At 32.4% G+C, this 11,632-nt stretch overlaps 1 protein-coding gene across 1 annotated transcript; it reads left to right on the top strand.

Moving 5' to 3' along the window:
* The first annotated feature begins 5,587 nt into the window (after nucleotides 1–5,587).
* Nucleotides 5,588–9,129, top strand: LOC129304007 (cucumisin-like). The gene is given in 11 exon segments (XM_054943620.1): nucleotides 5,588–5,728; nucleotides 5,862–5,950; nucleotides 6,097–6,191; nucleotides 6,319–6,553; nucleotides 6,640–7,159; nucleotides 7,248–7,351; nucleotides 7,487–7,711; nucleotides 7,813–7,924; nucleotides 8,014–8,227; nucleotides 8,365–8,495; nucleotides 8,497–9,129. Coding segments are annotated over 11 exon segments (2,205 nt in total). The 5' UTR covers nucleotides 5,588–5,644; the 3' UTR covers nucleotides 8,893–9,129.
* Nucleotides 9,130–11,632: the final 2,503 nt, after the last annotated feature.

Here is an 11,632-nt window from a genome sequence, read left to right as displayed (position 1 = left end):
ACAACCTAATCACAAACTATGTGGAGCACCTAACAGTAAGTTTACAAAAATAAAAATTTATAATTAATACTTTACATCAAGAGAAAGTTAAATCCTTAACTTCTCCACTTCTAGCCAATCATAAATTCTTCAATGCCTAGTTGGTGGTTCAGCATCAGCTACACTATCTAAAACCAAAATTATTTTCGGTAAATAACGTTCCAAAAATAATTAATTAATTTATTACACATAAAAAAAAGTTAGAAACACAACGATCGTCCTGAAAATTCAATTAAATTTGGAATAAAAGGATTCTATGTAACCTTAAATGAAATTTTAAATCATTAAACCATCATATCAAATATTATCACCTAATTTCAAAGAAGCAAATAAACAAAATGGATAATTATAAATAGATTACTAATTAAAACCATTAAAATATAAAATCATTAAATAATCAAATTCATGTTTATAGGGACTCTTCAGAACAATTGACAAACGTGGAAACACAATCCACGAGGGTAAGTAATCAGACGTGATCATAGCCATAAAATAGACGTAGGTAGGATACCCACGAATAACAGACGTAAGAACAAAATTCACAAAAATCAAACTAACTAATAATTGACCATGGCATGCCAAGGGGTAACAGAACTGCCGTTAGCAACTAGTGTTCTGTCTAAAATTCCTTTAAAAATTAATTTTCAAATATGCGAGAAAAATAATCATTATCGAATTTAAAATTTTCTCTTCTCTATATCAGACTCGCATAAATTATGTAAACACCCGTTCTTTTAATGTAAAAACTTACAAACACTTTCACAAATTTTCATGATTATCCTTGTCGAATAAAAGATTACAAGAACTTGTAAAAAAAAAAAACAATTTGAACAATGTTATAAGCACATAACATGACTTTGTGAAATAGAGTTATTCAACGAACAGAAATAATCAATGTTTATGAAATATATACATATACACACACATATATAAATAGATAAAATTGTGAATTGTTGAAATCAATATCTTTGATGAAAAGAAACTTTGTTAATAAATTATTTAGAACGTTATCTACTCATCTAAAAATCCCAAAGATGCAAAATTCACCTTTAATTCCTATCAAAATCTTTTTCTTCCACACATCCTATATAAAAAAAATATAAAATAATACAATTTAATTTAATTTCTTTAAATTATAAAGATTTCTTTCCCTTTCTAAGCCAATCCCAGAATTAAATCATAAAGAAATAGTATACTCTAGAAATTAATAACTATAAAATCTTCAAGAATTCACTTCATCTCTCAATAACATAAATAAATTTTTTTGTAATATTTGATTAGTTCACAAATGGACAACACCCCAAGTCAACTCATGTTCCTTGTGAGATCCCACAAAGTTATAGAAAAATTCCTATTTAAGTATCTCCTTTTTCAAATTTTTGAGCTGAATTTATGGATAACACTATTTAAGCCAATTATGTCTTTTAAAAAATTTAATGAAACTTTAATAATTACAATTTCAAGCAAAACTCTGCTGAAATATTTTATCAAACACCTCATATGTATTAAACTTTAAACTAATAATTCAAGTTTTTTTTTATTTCAATAACTTCCTCAATACCTCAATACCAATTTTAAATTCAAAGATAATTAAATCAATTTATTCTTCTGGTAGAACCAATGTAAGTAAGAGAAATTAGCTAACAAAAACCATATTCTTAAGCTTAAATCTTGAATATGATCAGACTCCCTTCTACTACAATCACACACAGCTACAACGAGAAAGGAATAAAAATCTCCAGCCATCACAGAACATCAACAACGCAGAAAGAAAGGGAAGAAAGTCACGAGCTGTACAGGGGAGAAGGGATTCGCTGCAAACAAGCCACAACACAGTCAGAGGAGGAAGATTTTTGTCACTCCTCAGCCACAAGCCACGGACGAACAAGGACAAAAGGCAAGGAAGAATAAGATCTGAGCACTCACCTCCACACGGAAAGCAAAAAAAAAAAAAAAAAACATGAACAGAGGAGGAGAAAGAAAGGGTCGACGGAACAGGGGAGAAGACGACAGCCACACACCAGCCTCCCTTTCATGAATCAGACCTCCAAAACTCTTAGACCAGCTCCTTGCGTGCTCACGATTCTTGAACGGAAAGAATGGAGGAGAAAAAAGAAGATTCAACAGCACAAACAGTAAAAAAATACAGAGATCGACGGAAAATTAAAGGACCATGGATTCACGACCTGAGCTTCTAGCAGTGGAAGACCATAGCACACGTTTACAATGCCGGCGACCTGATTCTCACACCCATCAACAACGCATGCGTGAACGACGAGGACTGAACAAAAAAAATGAAGGAAATGAACAGCAACAGAAAGCACGACGGAGCTTTGGGCGTGCACAGCTGCGGCGAGCTTCCACCTTCACCGGCGACCACTAGAAATGGAAGGGAAGAGACAAAGTACAATGGGGCAGAAAATCAGAGCTCTCTCACTCACACACGGTTCTGGAAAAATCGAAGAAGGGGAGGAAGGCATATATTCAGATTTTAAGAAGTGTAAATGGTAATTTTAAGAAGAATTGAAGCAAAAAGAATTAAATCTCTCTTCTTGAGCTCCTTGTTTGAAATTTGGACCTCCTAATTATATAGTTTCACTGTCTTCACCAAGTCAGCTCTTATTTCTTAACATATTTACTCTAAAATTATTATAATATATTTAAAATACAATATAATAATTACACTTAAAATTCTTAAGATATTACAATAACTCATCTCTTAAATTTGAGGATAAATTTACATAATTTTTGTAAGTCGAACTCGTCAATAGATAGAGAAGAAGCACCCACTTTTCGCTAGAAGTATCAACCATCACCCAATACAACTTTCAGACCCATCGCCTTCTCTATTTCTTCAAGTTTTAAACATATAGCTCTAGTCTGCTTTTAGTTTAAGCCCTTTTGCATTTTTCTTATGTTTCAAATACTTGTATTTAGCCGTTTAAATTTGTTATATTTCTCAACTAGTCCTCATCTCAGTTCTCATTTCATGTACTTGTTTTTTTAATTAAAGTTTATTCCTTTTTACTTCTTAATTTCCCAACTTATTTTCAATTATATTTTATCTTTGTAGAATTAGATAAACTGCAGTAAGGGACACTGGGATACCCACAGTCTTGTGAAATCAGGTTGCCGTTTAGATAGGTGAGAGCTTTGAATATCTAGCACACCTGCTCAATCTCATCAGCAACAAAAACATATTTTTAAATTCGTTTTCAGTGACCCCCGTGAATATCCGTTAGTTAATAAATTAACTTTCCGAAAGCTAATTTCAAGTGAGGAGATTGTTGTGTTCAATTCACCGGAATAGGTCAATTGACGAGTAAGTTGAGGTTGAACTATTCAACCTTTTGCAAGATTTGTGTTCGATCATTAATTTAACCCATTGATTTACTGTGTGAGGGAACCATATAACACATTTTAATTAGTGTTATATTCCCCCCAGTTCTTCATATAAGTGGAAGTTAACAAAGCGCTTATTAAAAAATGTTAATTATAATTTTAAAATTATAAAAAAATATAAAACTTTTTAATTTTATCTTTCTTTATAATTAATAATCATAATAAATTGTTATTTAGAAATTTAAATGATAATAAATAAATAAGTGATCAAAATGAAAAAAAAATACTCTAACTTTGTCTTATATTAATGACAAACAAAAAATCATTCAAACTTCGTCTTATATTAATGATTGGAAGTAATATATCCAAAAAAAAAAAATCTTTACCGTCCAAACCTTTCTTTTTCCCCGGTAGAAGGTTTAGAAGTTAGGAATTTTGTAGCTTTGTGGGTGAGAGAAAAAAAGGTACATTAACTTGGATTTAATTATTAGCTGAACTATATTTTTGGTTTATAAAATTTTGATTTAATTTTTTAATTTAATAAAGTATCTTTTCAGTCCTTTAACCTTCCATTATTTTCATATGATTATTTTTTGTGTCAATTATAGTTATTCTAAAAAAAATTAAATTTAATATATCAATATTTAAAAATATTTTGTTAATATTTAAAAGATCAATGTATGAATTTTTTGTTAATGAAACTAAGCTAAAAGACCAAAAAAAAATACTTTATAAAATTAAACAACAAAAATGAAATTTTATATAAAGTTAATGAACTAAAACTATATTTTAACCTTAATTATTCAAATCATCTCACTGACTGGAAATAGAAATTATAAGAGTTTGAGCGCAAATGGATTATTATCAAATCCTTCCACTTCCAAAAGCTAAATAAGATTGAGGAACAAGGACGGATTAAAATGGATTAAAATTGAACAATTGGAGCCAAACATTTTTTTTTTCAAACAAAAATATGTTAAAACATGCAAAAAAAATACTGTCAAAATTATTTATTTATCTTTCCTATTAAAAAAATAAGAAAAATCGGTAAACTTTTTTTCTCTGCTTTTTTAGCAAAAATTATTTTTCTATTGAAAATAATTTTATTTGAGGAATTTTTGAGTATTAAATGTAGATGTCTCCCGGCCCCTAACAGGATTCAAAGCGAAACTTAATGAAACATGCATACAACTATACAAGATTTTTTTTTTCTTTTGGCTGCTATTACAACTATAGAGGATGAAGACAAGTTGGTTAATTGGTTAGTACTTAGTACTACTTAATTAGACCCAACAAGTCTGACCTAGTAGCGCTGGGGCTGCTTTATATGCCCTCTGTCTGCTAGACTGCTAGAACTTTTATAACTTCGGCATAATGAATAATTCGTGAAATAAGATATTAGAACTTGCTGACTTAATGCGATTAACTTTGATTTGTTCAAATCACATCACGCGATTGAAAATAAAAATTAAGAGTCGGAACGCAAGTGGATTATTATCAAATCCTTCCACCACCGGGAACTAAACAAGATTAATTAAGAACAACAAGGACGGCTCGATTAAAAAGTCGAATGGATTAATATTAGCAAAACCTGGCTTCGTGTCCGCGTCACCTTTTATAATATCTTTGTTGGAATCATGAACCTTCGTAAAATAAAAAATGAGAACCCTACCTGCTTCCGAATTACTCCCCCATCATGGATCATTAATTTATTTTCTTCTAATTTTTTTTTACAATTTTCCACAAATAAAGTAAAAATGTTACAAATGAAAAGTATTATTTAAAAAATATTTTTTACACTATATCAAAAATTAAATCATATTTAAAAATAATTTATATTTAGCACAGGAGAGAGTTTTTTTTTTTTTTGGGTAACACAAATGTAATGAATTATTTGATTCTTATGATTTCATGTCACGCGAATTTGGAAAATATATATCCAATCCAAGGGTCAAACATACAGGAGAGAAAGCTCCAAAATCATTATGCTCACTAAGAAAATCTATCTCAATCAAGTATTAACGAGTCTCATCATGTGCTTTTTTCCAAATTCGACATCTATAGGAACATCTTGACCTTGTCGTTAAAAGAGAACTTCAATTTTCTACAACAAACGTACGTCCCGTGTAATGCAAGCTCGGACGAAACATAGATCATTATCCTATATAAATACCATTAATTGGTCTTGCCCTGAAACACAAACACCTGAAGCCCAATGCACAGAAACACTTGAAGCTTTACCATTTTATTTAGCAATTTGAACATGTTTTTTCTAAGCTCCCGGCATCTCTTCTTTTCTCTCCTTTGCAGTCTTCTCGTTCTTCAGGCACATTGCGATGATCCAAAGGTAAACTAATCTCTCTCTCTACCTACTTACCTACTTCGGTTTCATTGTATTATCTCAATTTTATTTTCAAATTTATTGGAGTTTAAGAGTAAAATATTGCTTAAGTGTTTTTTCTCACATTCTGAGGGTACAGACGTATATCGTGTACATGGGGGATCATTCGAAGGAAATGGAAGTCGCTGAATTACATCACACGAGTATGGTTCGAAGAGTCCTTGGCAGGTTCTTAAACTACGTCCTTAACTCACTGTTATCCAATTTAATAAAAGGGTTATTTGATGATCACTTCATTAAGAGTTATTCTTCGTCTGTGATTGAAAGAGAGTACTCCCACAAGAAACTGACGATCCAAAATGCCTTTGGTTCAGAAACTTTGCACCAGAAGCTCTGCTCCACAGCTACAAGAAGAGCTTCAGCGGGTTTGCGGTGAGGCTAACACAAGAGCAAGCTGAAAGAATGGCCGGTACAACTTACAGATATGCTTTAATTTTTTTTCCCCCTCTTCCACTATAGTTACAACCCTGTTAAACAAGTACAAGTAAGCTGTAGTATTTATACTAAACATATATAATATATACCACGTTAATCAGAAATGGATGGCGTGATCTCTGTGTTCCAAAGCAAAACGCACAAGCTCCAAACAACGAGGTCCTGGGACTTCTTAGGGTTTCCACCGCAGGTGAAAAGAACAACTGTCGAGAGCGACGTCATCGTGGGAGTAATCGATACAGGAATTTCGCCCGAATCTGACAGCTTCAACGACCATGGATTTACTTCACCACCAAGAAAATGGAAAGGCTCTTGCCAAAACATCACTTGCAACAAGTATATATCAATACATCTTTAGCATAAAGGCTCGGTTTAAAGTGTGCAAGTTATATCACTCAATATTTGTCTATATACGTATGCAGCAAAATAATTGGAGCAAAATACTTTCGGGCGAACGGCATTTTTGGAAAAGATGATATTAAATCTCCAAGGGATACAGATGGCCACGGCACTCATTGCGCATCTACAGCCGCAGGAAACTTGGTTAACTCAGCGAGTCTGTTTGGGTTAGGCTCAGGCACTGCAAGAGGGGGAGTCCCATCTGCTCGTATTGCTGTGTACAAAGCTTGTTGGTCATCAGGTTGTGAATCGGCTGACATTCTCGCGGCATTTGACGAAGCAATCTCTGATGGTGTCGACATACTCTCTGTATCACTCGGTCAATCCGAGGAGAAATATGTTGACTTTTTTGAGGACGTATTTGCAATTGGAGCTTTCCATGCAATGAAAAAAGGCATTTTAACGTCAAAGGCTGCCATGAACAAGGGTCCTGAGCTTTCGACCATGACTAGTTTTGCGCCCTGGTCGCTTGATGTGGCTGCTTCCGCTATTGATAGAAAGTTTTTCACCAAGGTTCAGTTGGGAAATGGCATGGTTTTTGAGGTACGTTCTAATCGCTTCCTTCATCAACGCTTTTTATAACCAGTTCAATGAGAATGATTATAACTTAGTTTTTCCACTTTACGTGCAGGGAATCTCTATGAACACATTTGATCTTCAAAATAAAACTTACCCATTGATTTACTCTGGAGATGCACCCAATATCACCGGTGGATTTAACAGTTCCATATCAAGGTGTTGTTCTTATTGTCATAATTACTACAAGACTATTACTAACAATACTATAATTATATCAAAAAATATGTTTAAGAAAATGAAAGAAATGATCCAACTAGAATGGTATTCTAAATAACTAACTGTTGGATGCAGGACTTGCATTGAAAACTCCTTGGACGAAGCGATGGTGAAGGGAAAAATGGTTGTGTGTGATGGGTATTCAACTAAGCTAACTGGATTAGCGTCTGGGGCGGCTGGGATTGTGGTTCCAGCCATTTCCTCAAAAGATTGGGCATCTCAGTTCACTCTTGCTCTTCCTCTCGCTGTACTTACTCAAAACGATGGCACACACATTTTCTCTTACTTGAATTCTACTAGGTATAGAGCTTCAGACATCATATATATATATATATATATTGTTTCCTTGTTAGTACTGATTATTAATCCTTTTTGTTCTATGACCTGCCAAAATTCTGCAGAAATCCAACTGCTACTATATATAAGAGTAATGAAGGCAAAGATTCTTTGTCCCCTTACGTGGCTTCCTTTTCTTCAAGGGGGCCAAACATGATTACTCCCGACATCCTCAAGGTACAGGGTCATAGCTAGTTAGAAGTTTTTCTGCTATCTATGTACATGGCCAAACAGTGAAATGATTTTGTTTATGTTTTTGTATGTAGCCTGATATCTCTGCTCCAGGAGTAGATATTATAGCCGCATGGTCTCCCATTTCCCCTGTTTCAGAAGCGAAAGGAGACAAGAGACTATCAAACTTCAATATAATATCAGGAACTTCCATGGCTTGCCCTCATGCTACTGCAGCCGCCGCCTATGTCAAGTCATTTCATCCCAAATGGTCTCCGGCAGCAATCAAGTCCGCGTTAATGACCACCGGTAATTAATTGGATCCATCAGCATCAACATTGTAAAGCTTTCAAAAAGCTCGAGTTGTTATTTTGTTTACATGCATGGCTCTTCTTTTTCCCCTTCTTTTTTTTTTTTTATGAACATCTACTATTTATATATTGCAGCCACTCCAATGAGTCCCGCTCTCAATCCGGAAGCTGAATTTGCATATGGAGCTGGACAAATCAATCCAGTTAAGGCTGTGGCTCCTGGTTTGGTATATGATATCAGTGAATTAGATTACTTGAGGTTCTTGTTTTGGACAGGGTTACAATACGACGAGCCTAAGAAGCATTACTGATGATGACATCAGCTGTAAGAAAACTAAGAATGAAACAGTGTGGGACCTGAATCTGCCATCTTTTGCTCTTAAGAGAAGCATCACAGAATCTTTCAGCAGTGTGTTTCATAGAACTGTGACGAATGTTGGAGCAGCTGGATCTATATACAAGGCTAAAGTGATTGTTCCTCCATCCTTGTTATCTATTCAAGTGACACCAAATGTTTTGTCGTTCTCGTCCGTGGGTGAGAAGAAGTCGTTTACAGTAATGGTTGAAGGAACCATAAACGTGGGAATAGTGTCCGCTTCTTTGATTTGGGATGATGGAAATTTCCAAGTGAGGAGCCCCATTGTGGTTTACAGTACTCAGTGAGTGCCATACATGGATCATCAGTCTCGAGCAAACATGTTAAGTCTTTCTTTTGGTTTTCTTCAAGTATGCTGAATAACTCAATAAAGTCCAGTGACTGAATTATACACGTTCAGTCATTCATGTATATTTGCTTTAATATGTCGTTGTTTATTCTCCTATGTAAAATAAAAAGGTATTGAATTGTTTGATAGATTGATGGCTGATGATTATAAGACGGTGCGATAATAATATAATGTTTCCTTCTGTACAATTAAGTATGCTTAATTTATCATAATTCATAAGTAATTTCATTCTATATTTTGTCTTAATTAACCGTGACCGGCCATTTCTCTTGAACAACATTTTGCATCACAAGCTTGAACAATCAAGTATACTTAAGCCACCTGCGGCAAAGTTACGGTGCCATGGAGAAGACAAAGAAAAAGATACTATGAGAAAACTAGCTAGTAATTCATTATATTCTCTTGAACTTAAGTGATGATATAAATAACATAAATTAATAATACTACTTAAATCCTAACATTATAATTAAATCCATTTATATTATTAATATTTTTGATATTTATATTGTGGTTTTTAGAATTGGAAGCATTTTAATTAATAAAGTAGTAAGAAATAATGGGTATTTTTGTAAGTTTATATTTTTTTTAAAAAAATAAATTTATAAAATGTCATTCTTGAGCTTTATTAGTGGTATATGTAATCTTATCTCAAATTATCTTATAATTTAAAATGGAAGAAATAGTTGCTAATTAACTATTGTTGCTTGGTTGTTAACTGAATTACTCCGCTAACAACTATCCTGCAGTAATATATTGACAACCCTTGCACATGGCTTCAAAATAATTTTGTCATTTTATGAAATTTTTATATTTAAATTATTTGTACAAGACTTGAGACCTGAAAATGATTTTTCCTTTGAATATATATATATATATATATATATTAGAAATCATTTCATGAAATAGAAAATTTAAACCCAATTAACCTACTTCGATATTAGAAATCATTTCATGAAATAGAAAATTTAAACCCAATTAACCTACTTCGATATATATATATATATATATACTGATTTTAATTATCACTTGTACACTGATGCACGGCACTGAATTAGTCATTCTCACGACTTTCTTCAACGCGAATTCGGATAATTAAAATCAAAGATATACTTCCTCGTGTTTAAAACACATCCTGTTTTTTTTTTTCAACTAATTTTAATTCAAAATATGACCAACTTAATATTTGTAAAAAATTTCTTCTTTTCAACTATTATATTTATTAATCTAAATTCTTGTATTTACTATGAATTTACTACCTTCTTCTCACTCTTCATAAATTGGGATTACAATATATGTTTTCATGAGAATAATAATTTTATTGGTATGTAAATTTTTATTTGATGTTATGCTTATATTTTAAACTGAAAAGAGTATATATATAAAAAAAAACTTCAAAATCATTATGAATATACTCTCTCCATTTAATATTATATGGCATTTTAATTGAATTACATTTTCGATGAGTTAGTTATTAATTATATTTAAAATTACAAACTTTTTTTCTGTTATTATTATTATTTAATAGGATGTTTCAATTAAAAAACTTCATTTACTATACCTAATAAGTTAGTTAATTATATTTTCAATTTCATTTAGTATCTATTAGATTCTATACCTACCACAACTCACACGTGCAGATTTGATTCTGTAACCTCCTAAGGTATAGATCATGCCAATTGAGCCACAAGTCTTGACAAACCAAGCAAACATTTTTTAAAAGAAAAATATGTTAAAACATGCAAAAATATGTTAAAACGATCAAAGTAAAATAGGAAAAAAAATTTCCGCAAAAATAGCTCCACATAAATTAATGACATTGTAACATGGATCCAATATACAAGATGTAAAAGACGAGTTGGTAAATTGGGTAGTACTTGGCATTACTTAATTGGGCCTAATAAAGCTGACCTTGTACTGCGGCTGCAGCAGAGGCCCCGTGTCTGCTTGAACTTTTATATCTTTGGAATCATATGAAACTTAAAATCATGTGACATCTTAATTAGCTTAACTCGGATTTGTTCAAATCACATCACCGCGATTGAAAATAAAAATTAAGAGTTGAAACGCGAGTGGATTATTATCAAACTCCTTCCATCGCCAGAAACCAAACAAGATTCAGCAGGAACAACCAGGACGGCTCAGATTGAAACAGGAAAAAAAATGTTAAAATGGATTAATATTATCAAAACGTGGTCTCATGTCTGCTTTACGGCTGCTTGACCTTTTATATCTTTGGAATCATGAATCCTCCGTCGTGAAATTAAAAAAAGAAAAGAATAGAACTCTACCTACTTCCAAATTACTTCTCCATCATGTAAACAACTTATTTTTTAAAAAATAGTTTTAGTTATTTTCATGTCATTTTACGTATAAAGAAATGTCATTAACTATTCTCTTTTAATTTTTACTCTCTTACAAGTTTTATGAGTAGAGTAAAGTCTTGTAGAAGAAATGTAGAAAGAATTTAGCTAACTTGAATCGAGTTTAAAATGCTCTCCAAATAGCGTGGAACTCAAATCCTAATAGCACTATTACAAAAAAGTTTTACAAGAGTGTTTTTTTTTTAAAGTTATGCTCTTGTAAAAAAAGGAGCACTTATAAAATGCTTCTATATGATTGACCTAAGAAGCACTTTTTTTGAAAAGCGCTCTCATGTAATGGCATATAGGAGCGCTCTC

Source organism: Prosopis cineraria, unplaced genomic scaffold (assembly GCF_029017545.1).
Source record: "Prosopis cineraria cultivar Desert tree isolate PC_DT_omini unplaced genomic scaffold, ASM2901754v1 PC2, whole genome shotgun sequence".
NCBI lineage: Eukaryota > Viridiplantae > Streptophyta > Magnoliopsida > Fabales > Fabaceae > Prosopis > Prosopis cineraria.
This window is presented reverse-complemented; position numbering and strand designations above follow the sequence as displayed.